Source organism: Balaenoptera acutorostrata, chromosome 8 (assembly GCF_949987535.1).
Source record: "Balaenoptera acutorostrata chromosome 8, mBalAcu1.1, whole genome shotgun sequence".
Classification (NCBI taxonomy): Eukaryota; Metazoa; Chordata; class Mammalia; order Artiodactyla; family Balaenopteridae; genus Balaenoptera; species Balaenoptera acutorostrata.
Genome location: NC_080071.1, coordinates 58,232,780 through 58,252,856, shown reverse-complemented (window position 1 = coordinate 58,252,856; position 20,077 = coordinate 58,232,780). Strand labels below are relative to the sequence as shown.

At 38.6% G+C, this 20,077-nt stretch overlaps 1 protein-coding gene across 3 annotated transcripts in view; it reads left to right on the top strand.

Annotated features, from left to right (window-relative positions):
- The window catches only part of SATB2 (SATB homeobox 2), a 189,916-nt gene that overhangs the window by 73,700 nt on the left and 96,139 nt on the right, over nt 1–20,077 (top strand). For all 3 annotated transcript variants that reach the window (XM_057551675.1, XM_057551673.1, XM_057551674.1), the window contains 3 exons: nt 1,800–1,926; nt 3,059–3,182; nt 15,355–15,457. In XM_057551675.1, coding sequence (XP_057407658.1) covers nt 1,800–1,926; nt 3,059–3,182; nt 15,355–15,457 — 354 coding nt within the window. The remainder of the gene's footprint in view (nt 1–1,799; nt 1,927–3,058; nt 3,183–15,354; nt 15,458–20,077) is intronic.

Here is a 20,077-nt window from a genome sequence, read left to right as displayed (position 1 = left end):
TCGACTTGCCTACTATAGTGTGCAATTGCTGACTTCATTTTTTCTCCCTCTAATCTCTTATAATAAAATATCATCTTTAGAAGATGGTCTGTTTATACTCAACTTACGGGCTATCACGATAATGACGTTTTAAGGGGATTAAAATTGTGGAGTGATTTTTTTAAAAAGGAACTATGTTAGGCATGTTACATGGTATCTTTTTAGTACTTTCAAATGTCAGAAGGAGTAAGGGAAGCAGCGAAGCAGACCCAGCCTCTCCTGGATGGCTGTCCAGCGGGCCCTGGATGTTCATTTTCATGACTACTGCATGCTGTGTGCTGTGCACTTTTCATTGTCATGAGAGAGAATGTTAGGAAAACTATCCCCACAAGAACACAGCTTTTCTTGGCAAGTGAAATATGACTTAAGGAGCCAGAACTGGAGACATACGGTACTATGAATGGGAGCTGTGTTACTTTATTGGATCTGAGTCCAGGCACTATTTATACTGCAGCATATTCAGCACCAGATTGTTAAATCTTAATACTGAAACAGTGCATCATTTTAATATTTTTGTTCTGTTTATTCCCTGTTTTCAAGCATTATGTCAAGCATTGCGCATTCATTGATTTCATCTTGGACAGGACGTGTGCCCTGACCAGAAAGTTCATTTCCTATTATTGAAATTTCGCCCCATAGCTATAAAGCAGCATTGTGTGAAGCTTTTAAAAGTTCCCTTGGGTATACAGGTATTCTCTGTCTTTGGTGATAAAATATATTTTTTGAAAGAACAATGTAGTTGGACTCACCTGCATTGTCAAAAATAAAAATAAAAATGCTGTTTCTCTTCTAACGCTAAAACATAGCTGTTTTGGATGTGTGACAATTTTTGATATCCTGGGGACCATTGGATTTTTCATAGCATGCAAATAAAATGTTTGTTGCTGCGTTGTTTGTGAAATGGGCTTCTCTTTATTTTTCTTCATCTGTGTTATGTGCACCCTGTGCACCAGATAAGATGGGTCCGTCTTGTGAATACCTTAGCATTTTCACCACGTGTTGCTGAAGCTGTCCCATGAGTCTGCCCAAGTTTGACCAGGATTTTTATTCTCTCTCCATTGTCACGAGTGTTTACCATATGTAGCAGGAAACCCGCAGGGAAAGGGTACCACTGTCACTGTGAAAAGAACTGAGGAATTAAAAAAGGAAAAAAAAGGAAGTTGAAGGCATCTCTGCTATTTCTGATCTGTGGTCAGTCATTGTGCTATGGAAAACAAGCCCTCTGCCTGGTGAAATGTGAATCTGGAAGTGAACTCTCACTGCTTCTTCAGCTCCAGATGCTATTCGCACTGGGGTTCACACCACAACCAGGATGTGACTGTGTGTGTGCTGAGCCCACACACAGGAATTTTCTTGTACAATTCAAAACCGAATCTTATATTTACTTAAGGCTTGCTTTTTTTTTTTTTTTGTCTATGAAATCAGCAGTTCGGTATATTTAGCATCAGTCTTAAGTTAGACTGTGAAACAAGACTTTGGGGGAAGGAAGTATCCGTATGGTTTTCTAAGTAATTTAAGAAAGAGGAAAACATAAAAAAACTGATTGTCCATGATTAAACCTCATCCTTTCATTCTCATCTTCCTGTATAGTTAACTCAGTTGTCAGCCAGAAAGAAATAGTCTATTGCACTGGGTTGTAAAATATCTCTGAGTGGGCCTTGAATGTTGACTATTGGATGACCTTCCTAACATTGAACAAACAATGGGAGGGTTTAATAAATAGCAGATATGTGTTTATTATGTTTTTCTTCCCTGTGCAGGAATAATCAAGCTTGGGAGGTGGAACCCTCTCCCCCTCAGTTATGTGACAGATGCACCCGATGCGACAGTGGCCGACATGCTGCAAGATGTCTATCACGTTGTGACGTTGAAAATCCAATTACAAAGGTGGGTGTCTCTGAACATCTGCCCTTCCTAACTCTCAGAGCTGCTCTGTTGATCGTAGAGTCGCTACAGAGATCAGCTCATCCTGTCTTTGTTAATTTCTAGACATTGGATGAAATGAAAAAAAAAGAAGAAGAAGTGGGGGGGGGGGTGCGTCACCAGGCATCTTTATAGTCCGCATTCCAACTGTTTTATGTTTTGTTTTCAGAAGCAGTGAAGTGGTAACCTAGGGGAAGCTTGATAAATCATTAAAAATCTGCAGCCTTTAAAGGGGAACTTTCCACAGCCCCTAATTTAATGAGTCCTCTGGTTAAATGCTTAGCACATAATATTTGAAGAATAAACACCTGTGCTGTTTCAGGCTTGCGTTTGAGGGGTGAGTTTGGTGCCCTTGTAGCCTGCTTACCAAGAAGGTGCTGGCACTGGACGTCTCTTGCTTTCCTCTCTGGTGGCCTGCAGAAGTTCTGGGGATGATTTCTTTTTTTCAGATACAGCATCCAGAACAAATTATGCCTCTGAAGAATCTAGAGTTTCTCTGCAGGGTCTTGTATTGTAAAGTGCCTGCAACTCATGTGATTTAATGAATATTGTCCTTTACTGTAAAGGTTTTGAATCTACCCCTTTTGGAGAATTTACACTTTAATAGGGACCCACCATTCCTGTCCTTGCCTAGGAATGCTTCAATGTCTTTTCTTTAGTTAGTTTTTTGTTAGCGAAGTGACATCTCTGGATTGTTCTATGAGGGTGACGGGTAGGCCTTCAAATTTGATGAAGCATTTGTTTGCATTTGACCTTAAGAATGTCCAATAATTAAGTTTAATTTGTGGAGGTTTATAATCACACTGTCATGCCATTTCTTTCAGTAGATTGGAGAAATCCTATTTTAAAAAAATTGGCATTTCTTCATATCCGAAGTGACCGGTTTTCTCAGGCTAGTGTGAGAACCAACTGAAAGAGACCGTGATGGGCTCTATCAAGGTCCCAGAGAAGCAGTTTTGCTCCCTTTCCCTCATTTTGGGCCCACATTCAACCCTGTTCTTTGGTGGTTCTCCTAATGCTTCACAGGACCCAGGGGTGACTGCTGTACTCTGCATGTAAGGGTTTGCATGTCATTCATTCTTGCTCTGTTTTCCAGTTGTTCGAAGTTGGAAGACTTGCCTGCGGAGCAGTGGAACCACGCCACGGTCCGCAATGCCTTAAAGGAGCTGCTCAAAGAGATGAACCAGAGCACATTAGCCAAAGAATGCCCTCTCTCCCAGGTCAGTGTCTTCAGGAGAAATGAAGAAGCCAAGGGTGGGCTGTCTGGCAGGAGGGGCACTCCTGCTCAGACAGCTGTCTTTTATTTATATTCACACTACATCTTAGGTGGAAAAAAATATGGAGGTTGTGATGCTTTTTTTTTTGTAGAGGAGAACTTATCACTTACTGAGAGCTCTGATATAGCGGGAGTCACATTAAAACATTTTAAACTCACAGTCTTTAACTTCTCACATATGTCGTAGGAGGTAGGTATCAGTGTCTCCATTTTATAGATCAAGAAAACAAGGCTCAGAGAAGCACTTTACCTGCCTAAGCTTACTCAGCTGGTTAAGTGACAGGTTGCCACCCCAGCTGAGACCTCCCTTGCCAAAGCTCAGGCTCCAAATTACTGTGTTACTTGGTCAGTGAAATGGGTCAGCCATGCCAAACCCATCTTAATTTGTTTTTATTTGTTTATTGAGCCTTTTCTGGGTCTAGCAGAGAGAGATGATCTTTGCATCATACACACTTGTAGAGATTTGGGAGTGAGTTCACCACATGAAAATGCATCACGAGAAAAAGTGGTACTCTGTTTTTACTGAACTGATCATAAACTAAAACAAGCCACAAAAATAAGAGATTGAGAGGATCAAAGGGAGGAACAGCAGAAGAAAGGGCTTGCGGTTCCATTTGTGTTCATGGGTGAAGAAGGCCCCACTTTTTCTAATGATAAGATAATATTTTGGTGGCTATGGGGAGTGGCTTAGAACTGCTGTGAAATGAACTCAGGTTAACATTATTTAAAGCCATGAATGGAAATTCGTTTTCTGGTGTGAGTTGCTACACTTGATTTAAGACAGTAGACTGACTACATGTCTGTCAAATTCAAGGGAAGATGACAAGAACCATAGAAACTTGATGTGTCCTGAGCTATGTTCCAGGATAATAGTCTTTGGGGGAAGCAGGAAGCCTAGTGGTTAAGAGCTTGCATTGTGGAATCAGTCAGATCTGGATTCTTGTCCTGGCTTACAAGCTTTTGTGACCTCATCTTTATGAGCCTGTTTCTTTGTATGTAAAACCAGGAGAGTAATAGTTCTAAGTCATATAATGAGGAGTAATGAGATAAATCACATAAAATCTTGGCCTGGTACGTCGCATACAGTGATACTCCATAAATAGTACCAGCTGTTATTCCTGAGACATGATATTATTGGTGTGAACTGAATAATTTTTATATGCGTCTTGGAGAGCGTTTTGGAATTTAGATCCTCTGAGACAAAGCCTGCTATTAATATTTTTGCTTCCAAAAAATCAGGACGGCATGTACCTGAGTGGTAGATTGAAGGGGACACCATCAGTTACATCCCTACTTTTGTGCTTACGCCTTTCACATAGGCCATTTCAATACCTACCTGTAGGTATGTACATAGGTACTAAAGCTTGTTGCTAGAATTTTGATTTATTCCAATGTGATTGCTTATGAAGTTCTAAAAATAAATATTTTGAATTATTCTGATCATATACAGGGAATGGATAAAGAACAATTTAGGGAAAAAAATTTCAATCATTTCTCCTAAATTTTACAATTAGTCACAATTAATTTTCTCTTGGATTTACTTGAAAGTCAAATTGGGCTTTGCCTAGAAGTGGACAAGCTCCTAACAATATCACCAGTTCAGAATTTTATCCAGGGCTTTTGAGGCCTATGGGAATTTGGTCAAAATTGATCTACTGTGATTATTAGGTTTGGTTATAACTATAAAATGTGGCTAGAGGGACAGCCTGAGCAAGAAAGAACCCACATTAGGGGCTGAGCACCCTGAGCTCTCATCTCAGTAATTTTTTTGTTTGTTTTTTTGGCTGTACCACGTGGCTTGTGGGATTGAACCTGGGCCCCGGCAATGAAAGCGCTGAGTCCTAACCACTGCACCGCCAGGGAATTCCCGAATCTCAGTTCTTTTATGTTGAATGTGTGATCCTGGGCAAGCCCATCCACTCTCAGAGCCTCATTAAACTCGTCTGTAAACTGGGCATGATTGTATCCACATATGTCACATAATTTGCAGGGTTGTCTTGAGATTCAAACGAGAACATCTTTACCCCTGCTGTAAAAATCCTCTTTTCTCCCCCGTTTTCTGTTCTCATTGCTTGCCCACCTAGTTGCCCAACCTACAAAGTTTCTTTGCTGTCACTCTCATATTAGATATAATGGATTCTACCACCTCTGTATCTAAAATCTTCCTCCTTTGTGCCATTGCCTTGTTTAGACTTTTGTCACCTCTCCTGTGAAGTATTTTCAGTCATCCCGCATCATAATCTTTCTCCTGCCACCTGCTTCTCCAAAGCTAACATTGTGCCATTTCCTCGTCTACAAGCCTCCAGCGACTCGCCCTGCTCAGCCTGTAGGAAGAACAGACTGCATAGCATAGCCCGTGTATACCGTCAAGAGGCCACTAACCTGATTTCCCACCAGTCGCCTTCCTCCCTCTACCTGCATCCACTCTGTGCTCCAAACCATGCAGTTAATCGTTTTGAAACATTTACCATTGCTCAAACTTCACCAAAATAGTCCCAAGGGTGGGAGCAACCTAATTAGTCCCATTAGCACTTCAAGTCGGACAAAGCAACTTCTTATGTTACTTTTACAGTTCATGAAAAGCAATACACAGTTTACTCCATATACCTGTGTTTTTGCTATTTTTAAAAATGCCATACAAATCGCTTTACCTGTTAAATTATTAACCTCCCCTGTCCACATGAGAGTAGTCCTCAAGGGAGCTGTGCCACGTTAACCTGTGGCTCTGGTGGCCCCCGCACACAATGATGGTGACCTCAGAGTCCTTCGGCGTGACACTACCTTCCTTTTGCTATGCGATTTCTCTTGGCTAGCATGCGCTACTCTCTTCTGCTTGAGGAAATCTTTCCAATTCCAGCTGGAAAGTCACTGCTGGTGAAGAACCCTGACCTTCTGATTAAAGTAGTTGCTGCTTCTGCTTTTAGTAGCCTTTTGGACACACCCCTGTCACAGCACTTATCACAGCCTGTTGTCAGTGTTATCTGCCAGTTCTCATCACTTACTGGACTGCCCACAATAGGGGAAGCCATCTCTTATCTCCGTGTTCTCAGCATTCAGCACAATGTATATCTTGCATGTTGTGGTTACTCTAATGCAGGAGTTCTAAACTTTGGCCCAGTTGAGCTTTGGGGCTGGATATTCTCAGTGGTGGGGGAATGTCCTGTGGTCCTGTGTATTGTGGGGTCTTCAGCAGCATCCCTGATCTCTATCCACTAGATGCCGGTAACATCCCCCCTACCCAAACCCCCCGCCCTGTGACAACCGAAACGTCTCCAGACATTGCCAAGTGTCCTTTGATGGGAGGAAAATCACTCTTGCTTGAGAGCCACTGCTCTAATGTATTTAATAAATTCAGTATTAAAATGTTTTAGAAAGTTTTATAAAATGTAAAGTTTTATTATTTACAGTGTTCTTGGCAGCTCTAAAATGTTTTGAACGAGAAACAGTGAATACAGTACTTTGGTGGTTGATGCCCAGTACATTTTCAATCAACCGGGGGCTCAGTTCTGTTGCTTAGATATGGAGGAGCTTTGATTTAGGCTTCTGGTATGCTGTGTGATTATGGAAAATCTCACTGGGGTAGTCCTTCTCAGCCAGCATGGGCATGTAATGTGGGTGCCTGAATTAATCCTATGGCTGTTACCCTGAAACGTTCCGGATTATTCACTTAAATTGCATAGCTGGATTGCATTTTGGTGTGGAGATAAGCTCACTCATTTTGTTGGTGGCTGTCATAGAATAGGTGCATACATTTTTGTTCAATCTGTGCAGTGTGAAAAAGAATGAATTTTTGTTCTGAGACAGTGAAACAGTAATTAAAAAATGTATTTTACCAGCTTTAATGGAGTCCCAGTTAAGAGTCAGGTACTTTACAATGGGCTGGGGGGTACAGAGGTGAGGATGAGAGAGAGATGAAGCTTTCAGTGTAGGACGAAGAGAGTGGAGCACCAAATGCTACTTACTTTAAAGCAGAACGGTAGATTATTGGGCTATCTAAAATATTCTCAGTTCATGAGGAAAAGATGCCTGCTTTTAACATAATTCTCCCTTACTACCCCCAAGCCAAACCATATTAGGTGTTTCCTCACTTAAGTTTGGCAATTGCATAAAAGAATGATTCCGTGGCTAGTATATATTTTCTTGAACATCCCAGTGGTCTACATTTCAAAAGAGCAGCCTTGAAGGCAGAAGGAAAGAGTGGAAAAGTCCATAAAAGGGCAACAATTGTAGGCTGAGGCATATATATTTAAAGGGAGGGAAGTCATGATTTAGCTGTACTCTGTCTGGCCAGGTGCTTGGAAAGTATAGGTTGTATTTGTGTGTCTGTGTATTTATTTTTGATTTCACCTTTCAAAATGTGTTTAAATGCTGACAGCCTCTTCCTTTTCCTCTGATGTCCCCCTGAGTCACCACTTCCAGCCTCTTCCATCAGCCCATAGCCTGTCCCAAGCATCCTAATTTCCTATACTTTAGACCCAGGTCTCCCTTATTAAAATGGTCTCTAACTGTTCCAATTTGAAAACATTATGAACACATCTTTCTATGGCTCACTAATTTTTTTACTGAAGGAAGAGTTAAAAGACAAAACCCCAGGTCCTCAGGGTTTCAATCCATTAAACTAAGAAGAGCTAACAGTGCCTGCCTTGATCACCTCATAGGTTATTAGGATGATCCAATGGAGACAATTTGCAAATGTAGGCGCACCTTCCAGTGTCCCCCTGCCTCCCCTCCTAATTTTATCTCTGCGACCCTAGACATGCTTTAAAAAATTTTTTTTGTGGTGAAAATACATAACATGAAATTTATCATTTTAACAAGTTTTAAGTTTACAGTTTTTAAGTTTACAATTCAGTGGTATTAATTACATTTACATGTTGTACGACCATCACCCACCCGCCCCCTCCTCCCCTGATCTATTTCCAAAATTTTTCATCGCCCCAGACAAAAGGTCTGTAATCATTAAGCAATAATTACCCATTCTTCTCTCCCCCAACAGCCCCTGGTAACCTCTATTCTGTTTTGTGTCTCTATGAATTTGCTTATTCTAGATGTCTCATAAAAGTAGAATCATAGAATATTTGTCCTTTTGTGCTGGCTCATTTCACTTAGCATACAGATACGTTTTTAAAGCAGCTCTGTCCCATGCCCCTAGTTGAGGTTTTATTGCCAAATATTTGAGGAGCAAGAGGACTGATGGGAGTTTTTGAACTGTGAAAAGGTTACTAGATTTCCAGTATGATGGTGATGTAGCGGTTATATAGTCTTTTAAAGACATGGATTGTAGGATAATGATTTCTGCCATCCTAGGCAAGTCTTGCCCATTTGGGGATCATTAAAGGAACAACTTAAATGTACAATATGCCAAAATAATGAGGCAGTGAAATCAAGCAGCCAATTGGGTCAATAGAAAAGAACAAATTGATCATGCCCTCATCTACAGACAAGTGGCTGATCAACTGCCTGGACCAGTATTGTCTTAACCAGTTGCCAACTGTTCATTTCATTTAATCTTAAATTCACGGGTGTAGTGGGGATGCACCCTGTCCCGTGTTAACGAGGTGCCAACTGTCCATTTCAGTTATTTTCATGCAAGGTTGTTTTAGATCACGGCCCAACCTCATGAACTCTTGTTGAAGAGGGCTCACAGGTGACAACTTCTAAATAATTCCCAGTGGGTGATTGAGATGACCATCTGAAATGATTGCATGAAGAGGAGAGAGCTGGCGTCTGCTGGCTCCACCTCTTCTGCGCTAAGCCTTCTATGCAGATCAACTCTGAATCCTTACAGCCTCTGAGGCAGGTATCAGTATTCCCCTTTCACAGACGAGGGTGCCCCTGTCAGACAAGCAAACCATTCGGCAGTCCCCTAGGGGAGGAGCTCTCGAATCAGCCCAGAGGAAGTGTTTCTTTCAGCTAGAATGGCAAAAGCTTTCCATTCTGATAGTATAACTCAGAAATGGGGATGGAAAGGGATAGTAGAAAGTGGCCAAGTAACATTAATTTTTCATGATAAAGTAATTCCTCCAAATTACTTTTTTCCCTTTCCTATAATCTTAATTGGAGTATCATTATGATCTCATGTTTAATATGTTATTTAACATATTACCAAGCAGAATGACAAGGCTGAAAACAAGGGAAGAATGCATATATCATTCATTGCCTGCATCATGCTCTGTCCTCTGTGTTCAGGTGGGAAGGGAGGCCGTGAGATGCCAGCTTCTCCCCCTACTTCTTGCTCAGACAGGGCATTCTCACCTATGGAACACGTAACCATTCACTTTGGTTTTAAAATGTTGTTTTTTACAGTGAGTCTATTATGCATCTGCAGTTTAGCTACTCTTAGTATAATTTTGCTGTTCAAACAAATCTCACTAAGCCAAAGGGAAAGTGGTGAGAGATACCCAATTATTTTATCTTTCTTTTTTGGGGAGAGGAAAAGGGGATGCTCAGATCTCTGTCTTTCCAAGTATATTGTACAAATCATCTTAACCTGTGTTTATTGTTTTGCTTTTTCTATTAAGTTTTAAATTGCCTTTAGGTTCCTTAGCTTTCTCTGATTCTACACTTCTTAACTCATATAAGGGGCTGAAACTTTTTGTTTTATTTTTTGTCACCTTGTTTCTTGCTTTGTCTAAAGCATTGGTTGCAGAATCCACTTTGAGCTTGTGCTAGCAGATGGAGATGGTGATGAACATTTCCCATGAAATAGTGTGGCCTGGTGGTAGTGTCTCTTTTTTTTTTTTTTTTTTTAAACTCAAGAGAATTTAATTTTTATTTATTTATTTATTTATTTATGGCTGTGTTGGGTCTTCGTTTCTGTGCGAGGGCTTTCTCCAGTTGCGGCAAGCGGGGGCCACTCTTCATCGCGGTGCGCAGGCCTCTCACTGTCGTGGAGCACAGGCTCCAGACGCGCAGGCTCAGTAATTGTGGCTCACGGGCCCAGTTGCTCCGCGGCATGTGGGACCTTCCCAGACCAGGGCTCGAACCCGTGTCCCCTGCATCGGCAGGCAGACTCTCAACCACTGCGCCACCAGGGAAGCCCGGTAGTGTCTCTTTGTGGTGCTTCCTGCTGCTATTTGACTTTGGGCAAGATGCTTCTTCATTCTGAGTTTCTGAGCCCTTGGTTTGAAAAATGCAAGCACACTTATAATCACAGGTGACGTCTCTTCTCTGGGCTAGTCAAAAACAAACAAGTGAGTTTAAAATTTGTCTCAGGAAGCTAAAAGAAAATTTATTTTTCTTAGCTATATTTCTACTTAGCTGTAATAAGTATTAATAACAATACTATAATATTCTCCTGCAGTTGGCTTAGAGCAAATTCAAATTAGCTAATAAGCTTTGCAGTAACTAATTCTGATATATCTTGATACCTCAAAACCTTATTTTATTAAAAAATAACTTTTAAGTATAAGTGGCAGATGTGTCAGAGTGACCGCAAATGAGGAAACTTAGATTTTTATCCCCCATCTACATTCTTCATATTTAAAATTCCATGATTGATTACAAAGAAGCCTGAAACTTTCAAAAATTTTTCTGCAGTTAGGAAGACATGTTAAACCTTCCTATTTATTTTAATACGTAATATTTTTCATAAATAGCTTTGTCTACAATCACTGTCTGTGTGCTATTTATGGCTGTGACTAAGGATGAGAGGGGCTGCCTCGATTGCCCATCGCACATGTCCTCCTCCTTTCTTTCTCACATCCCACCACCATGAGAAGTGAAGCATGCTTCCTAAATGCAAAGTCATTTTAATATTATTAGTCATTTAATATTAGCCTATTTAATTATAATATAAATATTGATATTTAATAAAACATAGTCCCTTTGTTTAAGTGTTAAAAATAACAGCACACATATCTTCTGGGTGATTTGTATCAGTATTGCTTTATATTAACATGGATACTGAGGAGGTGGTTGTATTCTGGATTGAAAAAGTGATTCATATCGTGTTCATTTATCAAAAAGGTGGAGGTATTCTAAAAGTCCAATTGTATGGTTGCTCTTGAATGATTGGAAAACATAAAAGAGCAATGTAGACTACAAAATTATATACATATTTTTAAAAGCAGTGAATGGAAATTAGATATTTTTTGGCAGGGTGGTAGGTGGGAGAGATTTTAATTATTACTCATCCCATTTTGCAGCAACTGTATCTCATCAGGTCTAAGATGCTACTGATTGTAAGATGCATCCCAATTTCAGTGACATTAAAGTACAGTCAGGACTTCCCTGGTGGTGCAGTGGTTGAGAATCTGCCTGCCAATGCAGGGGACACGGGTTCGAGCCCTGGTCCGGGAAGATCCCACATGCCGCGGAGCAACTAGGCCCGTGAGCCACAACTACTGAGCCTGCGTGTCTGGAGCCTGTGCTCCACAACAAGAGAGGCCGCGATAGTGAGAGGCCCGCGCACCGTGATGACGAGTGGCCCCCACTTGCCGCAACTAGAGAAAGCCCTCGCACAGAAACGAAGACCCCAACACACAGCCAAAAAAAAAAAAAAAAAAAAAAAAGTACAGTCATCCCTTGGTATCCCAGGAGATTGGTTTCAGGACCTCCACGCGGATACCAAAATCCTCAGATTCTCAAGTCCCTTGTATAAAATGACATAGTACTTGCATATAACCTATGCACATCCTCCCATATACTTTAAGTCATCTCTAGATTAAATGCTATGTTAATAGTTGCTGGGGTGTGTGTAGAAAATTCAAGTTTTGCTTTTTGGAACTTTCTGGAATTTTTTTTTTCCCCAAATATTTTCAATCCACAGTTGTTTGAATCCCTGGATGAGGAACCCATGGATATGGAGGGATGACTGTATTTTTAAAACGTGGCTGTAGAATGGATGCAATGTGGTATAAATACAGATTCTCTGTGCCCCAGGACCTCTGAAGAACACTATTCCTTGTAGAGTAAAAGTCAGCATGTGCTGGGTCTGTGTTAGCCCCTTTCAATTTTGTTTATAATGAATTAAGTTTTGATGTTTTAAAAGTAAATTGACATAACATTAAGATGACCTTGTAGTGTGCATCCAGAGTATTCTAGCGAGGCCTAGTGGTTCAGACTCAGGCTTTGAGAATATAGCAGTCTAATTTAGGGTTAGAAAATGTTCATAATTGAAACTGTAATGGTAAGACATAACATGACCTTTCATCTTAAATATCCCCAAGATGTACCTCTTCTGTTTTTAAAGCTCTCTCAGGTTGAATTATAAAAATTTGTATCAGTAGAGCTACTTTAAGGGTCAACTAACTGTAAAGACCTGCAGGGAGTTAATATGAATAAAAGGTGCCACACATTTGAAGAGACATTTCTGGTGACTAAAGTTTCTCATGTTATAGGAAACTGTCTTTATTTGCTACCCAGTTCCTTTGCTCAGTTCATAGCTTAAACCTATTTATTTTTCGTTCTGTGGTCAGCAGAGTTAGAAACTCACTTATAATAATATGGGGAAGAGAACAAACCTGACTGAGTCTCTGGGTAGCCAACTCCTTTTTTTTCCTATTACCTTTTAATTATTATTATTGTTATTATTTTATTATATAAGTTTCAGATGTACAGCATTTACTGTTTGACATCTGTGTGTACTACAAAGTGATCACCACCACAAGTACAGTTGCCATCCATCACCATACAGTTGAGCCCCTTCACCAATTTCACCCACCTCAAAACCCTCCTCCCCTCTGGTAACCACTAATCTGATCTCTGTATCTATTAGTTTGTTTTTATTTTATTTTTATTTTTTTTAGGATACCACGAGTGAAATCATACAGCATTTGTGTTTCTCTGATTTATTTCACTTAGCATAATGCCTTCAAGGTCCATCCATGTTGTTGCAAATGGCAGGATTTCATTCTTTTTTTTATGGCTGAGTAGTATTCCTCTGTGTATATATACCACGTCTGCCAACTCCTTTTTAAATGAGTGTGAACCGACTCTAGTGTAAGACCATCTGGTGATGAAACCAGCAGAAGCCCAGGTATTCATTTTCTTGCCACATAGATTGACACTGGCCACTAACACAAGAGTATCAATGAAGATGCATCTGGAGCAAAGACAAAGTAGGAAGTCCAGGGAGTGGGGGAAATGTGGATTATCTGAGACCAGAGTAATATGGATTTGTGTCCTGGTCTTATGGGCCAGGAAGAGTTGAGGGGCAGCTGCAGGCAGTACTTAAAACACTTTCCATTTTAATCTGCTTTCTAGATCACTTTGTGATAGAAGCTTTAGCTCTGGCTTCTGCCATGGCTATATATCTTATGCCTTTCCAGAGGGTAACATTCATACAAACAACATAGAAAGATGACAAGTACATTTGCAGTTATTCACATACACCAGAGTAGCTGGTGCATCTGTTATTAAGCTGCTTTCATGTTAAATTTTTCATTATTTTGACATTTCAGTTTGGCATTTTTAAATTTCATCTTTGTCCCTTTTCATCTGTTATATTTCAGTGACTCAGATATCCCACATCAGAACCGTGTTAGATACAAGGGAGAGAAAAAAAAAGAAACAGACAGAGTCACTGTTCTCAAGGATCTCACGAACTGGGACAGAGGGAAAAGCTCAGCCCAGAGAGGGAAGGAAGTAGCCCAGCTAGCCAAGAGACTTCTTTACTCCTTTGTTTTAATAACCTACAAAGCAGAACCCTGCCTCAGGAAGATTAGGATTCCATTGATCCTCTAAGGCAGCAGGCAAGGCTCCAAGTTCTGTGATACACTCAGGTGATACTGGCTCTTTGTGTTCCAGGGCTGTGTCCAGATCCTCAGATTAAAAGAGTTCCCTTTACTATCTCCCCTTAGAGAACAGAATTGTCATTTAGAGATCAGCAACTGCAGGGAGGATAGCCATCTGCTATACAGAAAGAACCAGAGGTTTCTGTGAATTGAATTAGGACCTCCCTCCCCCATCAGTACTGCATAGTGATTAAAAAAGAGGGAGTCTGTGGGCTCAAAGAGGAAACTGTCTTAAATGGGAGTCTATGCAGGACTGTCTACTGGCACTTGAACCTAAATAACTTGTCAATGCCTTGATTTATTGTTATCCTTTTTATCTTGACTACTTTGTCGAAATGACATTAGAAGTTCCAAGATTTCCCTCAACTGTTCCATATCTGGGGAAAACTTTTTTAAGAAAGATGAGATTTCAAGGCAGGATATAAAGCCTTACGTAGGTCATTTGGATCTCTTGACTCGTTTATGTCCATTTGTTTTTAGACAGAATTTGCAGAAATAAAATCTATGTATAAAACATACACATGTACTATCACAGTCATTCAGGTATAAGTTAACATCTGCCACGAATGTTGGTCCAAACATGCCATATTGACTGAAAACATATCTCTGTATGAAATTGAATTCAAGGTGTGCAGTTATAATTTTTAATTTTTCAGTGGTAAGTTAGGTTATGCTCCCTTTCTTTTTCCTGTTAACTGCAATTTCAAACAAATCAGCTAAAGGGTTGAGCTGAGGAGAGAGAGGAGTATGAAGAACAAGAAGGAATCAGGTACTTAAACACTCAAAGTTTTAGCTTTGATGCATTTTTGCTTGAAACACAGAACAAGTGTTATGTTTAGTTTCCCCTGCTCTAAAATAGCACTGTTAATTTTTTCATTTGGTGAATTTTCACACAAGTGCTAATCACACGTTTCTATAAATCATATTAATTTAACTTATTTCCCTAAATGTTGTTCTGTAGTGTGTAGCACGGATGTTCTCAGATTCTTGGCTGTGTAAGCTTGGTGCAGTTGGAAGCGGAACAGAAACATCTGAGAGGCATTATTTGGATTACAGATGCAGGAGCATCTGATCTCACCTTTTGCTCGGGTTCCTAAATCACAACTGTTCTTTCCCTTTGCATTCAATCTGTGTGTCCTGCGCCCTCCATCTTTGACATTGCTCCAGGGTTGGTTTTATGGAGAATGCACTGTCATCGTACAAGTTAAAGGGATAGTAAGTTTCGTTAATCATATTTAATAGTTTAGTTTGCAGGAGGGTGACTGCTTCAAATTTAAAAGACAAAGGAGATTGGTATGGACTATATAATGTGCCTTTTCTTGTCCCTGAAAAGGAATACTCATATTTATGGAAAAATAACTGTTTTTTTTTTCTTTACAGAGTATGATCTCATCCATTGTAAATAGCACATATTATGCCAACGTGTCAGCAACCAAGTGCCAGGAGTTTGGGAGATGGTATAAGAAGTACAAGAAGATTAAAGGTAAACTGACTTTTATTTTTGAAGCCTATTTTCAGTTTCTTAGGTCAAGGAGTTGTTGATTCTTGGGAATTTATGCTAATTTAGATACAATTGTTAATAAAATTTCATATACTTTTTTATAAAGGTAGGATTCTTTTTTTTAATTGTAAGTACAGTTGGTTTACAATATTGTATTAGTTTCAGGTATACAGCAAAGTGATTCAGTTATACATGTATATATATATATATGTATATATATATGTGTATTTTTTTCAGATTCTTTTCCATTTTAGGTTATTATAAGATATTGAGTATAGTTCCCTGTGCTATACAGGAAAGCCTTGTTATTTATCTATTTTATATATAGTGGTGTTTATCTGTTAATTCCATACTCCTAATTTATCTGCCCCCTTCTCCTTTGGCAACCACAAGTTTGTTTTCTATGTCTGTGATTCTGTTTCTGTTTTGTAAATAAGTTCATTTGCATTATTTTTTCGAGATTCCACATATAAGTGATACCATATAATATTTGTCTTTCTCTGTCTGACTTCAGTCAGTATGATGATCTCTAGGTCCATCCATGTTGCTGCAAATGGCAATATTTCATTGTTTTCCTGTGGCTGAGTAATATTCTGTTGTATGTATATACCACATCTTTATCCATTCATCCGCTGATGGACACTTAAGTTGCTTCCATGCCTTGGCTGTTGTAAATAGTGCTGCTATGAACATTGGGGTGCAAGATAAGACTATTAATATTTCCATCAAGAGATCCAGATTAGCTCCCTTAAAACTAAGATGGTGTTAGAACTAAAGTAAAATTCTTAGCATAATATATGAAGTGTGTAGTTTTCACAAGAGATGCTTGTGAAGGCTGAGATCTTTAAAAATATTTTGAAGTTGTATATTTCAGATAGGCATGTCTATTTAAGAAGCTCAATCAATAAATCATTTTCATTAATTTATTAATGAAAAAAGCAGTCATTCTAGGTTAAATCAGCACTTATAGTTTAAGTACCAATTAGCAAATTGAAATGACTGTGTGGTATCAGGAAATCTTTGGTCAGAAATGGAGTTTTGATGTTGTGTTTATTTGGAGACAATTCCAGAACAGTGGTTAAAGCAAAGGGACTCTGCAGTCAGGAGGACTTGTATTCAAATCTTTGTGTTCTGTTTACTAGCTATGTGAGCTTGAACAAATTATTTAACTTCACCAAGACTCAATCTCCTTATCTGAAAATTGGAAGTAATAAAAGTAAGTAAGTCACTGGCTAGCTGTGAGGACTAAAATACGTTAATACTGGCACAAAGTAATCTCTTAATAAACAATAGCTATAATATTGTAACAATAATTAATAGTAGTAATTCTACTAGCAGCAATATATTATATATAGAATTATATCTGATCCTGAATATACCATTCTCGTATAATAAACGGCATGCTATTTAGGCCATCCAGCCCTTTAAATATATGTGATATTTTGCCTTTGCAAATTTGTCAATGCTGGAAAAATTCTGTTGTTCTCACCCCACTTCAAATGCTATTCAATTCAAATGCTACCAACCCCTGAGGGGATTGGGGGATATTTTGGTAACAGAACAGGTTAATGTTTGAGGGTCCTTCTAGTTCATATTTTGCATGATTATGACATCATTCATCGTGCTTTTATTATAGGTATTCAGAGACTTGCTGATGGTTCACTGCCCCTGTTGAGAGGGTTAAATGACAATTTATGGTGGGCAGGTAAAAGTAAAGGATTAATTTATTTGTTTTTACTACCTGTAGTTTTCCTCTAGGGAGACAGTATGGAAGTAATGCCTCTTGGCTGTTGAGTATTTGGGAGTTTGTTTACAAGGTTACCTTTGGAGAAAATGAGCTTTATTTGCATTGGTGGCACATTTCTGATTACAAAGGAATGAGAGCATTTTATGCTAAATATACAATTTATAAGGAAAGTCAAGTCGTTGAACTACCCAGGAGAAATTAAGTTCACTAAAAATTGAATTAAGATCCATTCCTTTTCAATATATTCTAAAATTCTTAGGACCCTCTAGTTTCTGGCTTGGGTACTTGCTTTACAATGTTATTAATATTAACTCTTGTACAGGATAAGATGAATAACTCCTTCTCATTATAAGACATGATTGTGTGGTTCGGAAGTGTTTCTTTTCTGTAAGTGTTGTCTCCAAGTTTTTCCTTTGAAATCAGATTGTTAAAGTGCTTGAACAATATCCTCTTTGGCTAAAAATCAAAAGAATCACGCAGCTTCAAGGTCATTTGCTAGATCCAATTTACTTTCTATTATAAGAGAAAGGAAGAGAGCGTTCTCTTTTAATAGTCTGGAGTATAATTCCAGATTCAGAAAGACTGGAAACTCTTCACTCTAGTGTTTTCAGAATCGCCACTACAGAATCTGTGTGTGTGTGTGGTTTGTGTGTGTATATATCTGTTCACACACACATTAACACTTATGTCTTCTACTTTTCTCCTTTCTTTCTTAGCAAGTCAATTCTTCAAGCTCTATTTTTTTCTTCAAGATAGTAAATGCACAGTTAAATCTTTAAGTGCCATAAAAGCAGACTGAGACCTTGATTTCAATTAGGAGGTCAAGGATCCACACCTGAAGAGGCGGCCAGCCGCTGTGTACACATGCTATTCAAAGAGATGGAGCTAGTCATTGCTGTTAAAAAGTGTGTGTGTGCATGTGTGTGTGTCAGTAGGAGGAGAAAAGGGAAGGTTAAGGTATGTGTGAAGTAAACACAAGCTGCCGTAAAACAGTTCAAGTGGTGTTGATTCATCAACCAAGGGAGTGGGAGGAAAAACAAAGAATTCATGACAGGTATAATGGTGTAGAGAAAATAAACACCCCAGAGAAGTGCATTTTATTAACTTTCCACCTTCAGAGAAAAGGAAGTGTTGGACCTATACAGGAACATTTCAGTCCTTAGAAGCTTTATGCTGTGAATAGATGTCACTGTGGGAGTTCCTATCTAGTAGAATCCATTTCTCATGAGAAAGCAATGATTTTGTCTGTAAAATTTCTATTTGTGTCCATCCATTTTCAAAAAAAAAAAAAAAAAAGCAATGAATTTCAAATCTGGAAATAAAGTAGCAAAACCAGAATTCTACCTTAGGGCTCTTCCTGAGAGCGCAGAAGTCAGAGTTCTCTGTCTTTCCTTGTCTCCCCTCCCCCACCTTGTTTCCATTCCATAGTTACCAGTTTACATGTATCATTGCTGATATTCAGTATAGAAGAAAATCTCAAGCTAGCTTACTGATGTCTCAAACTAAATGCAGGCTACATTGTTAAATATGTTTCCTATTATCTGCTAATGTCTGTTTTAATAAAACAGTGGGAACTAAATGGTTGCTTCTTAATCAAAACCATGATTTCCCAAACATAAGCTATGTGATTCTGTTACAAATTGCCACATATAGATCTCCTAGGTCAAATTTTTTTTCTCTTCTCATAGAAATAAACAGTAAAATAATTATATACTCTGAAAGATCAAAGTAAACATGACTAAAACCTGGCAAAAATAAAAGTCTACTGAAAGGTTTTAGGAAAAAAAGATCAGATTGCAAATTCTATAGTTAATGCTTAAATAAATATGAGAAAAATGAATAATCAATAATTTGATATCATTAAAAACAGATGTAAAGACTATATACAAATGGAATTGTCTAAATTTTGAAGTAAACATTTTAATGTGCATTTTTTGAATTTGTTGTTATTATAGCTAAACTATTTACACTTATTCTTTAAAAAGTCTTAAGTTGGTTTGGCTTAGCATGTTAACGTTATTTTCCCCAGTGATCACAGCAAAGCACATTCTGTTTACCTTTTTCCTTTAATTTCAAAGGCAATCATAGTTGACAAAGACATATTTGAGTTAACATTAGTGTTAATTCAGGATAGATGGGGAGACAGTTTGTGTACTCTGGTTTTAAAGTTCAGAACCATGAACCTGCTTCCCAGGAGTTTTTGATACTGAAGAAAGCGAAGTGGTTGAATGTGGTAGTTGGTTGGTTCAGATGGCATTTTTTTAATTGCTGTTCATCTCATACTGTAATTGCTTCTGGCCTAGATTTTACAATGTAGCTCTCATAAGCTCCCAGGATTCAGAAAAATACATACATTTTGTGGAAAAACAAAACAAAACAAAAAGACCAATATTAACGGTTGTTTAATGTGTAGGAGTCTTAGTGTTGGACCCAAGGATAATCCACTGGGACCTAGAAACATTCATGCTATTAATTATTTTCAAGAATTTTGGGGGTTATGTGGGATTTACCTATCAATTTTTCTTTCATAGGTTCTACGCATTTTATTAAAACTATTTTTAACCTCACTCTTCTTTTGGATTAAGTCTATTTAGACATACACTTGCCCCATCAGTTTTATGAAACTAAGTGGCAATTGTGTGCAGTACTATTATTAATTATACTATTATGGCAATCTAATTCTGCAAGGGATCTTATAAGAATAAGAAAGTACCTTAACAAAGAAGTGCTCATATGTTTTAAATGTTTCCTAATTAAAAATTAATCAATTAAAAGAAAATAATTTTATATTTAAAGTGTTTTTCATCTGGCACCAAAAGCAAAATGAACTGCCGTCTTTTGTCAGGTCGGTTTCA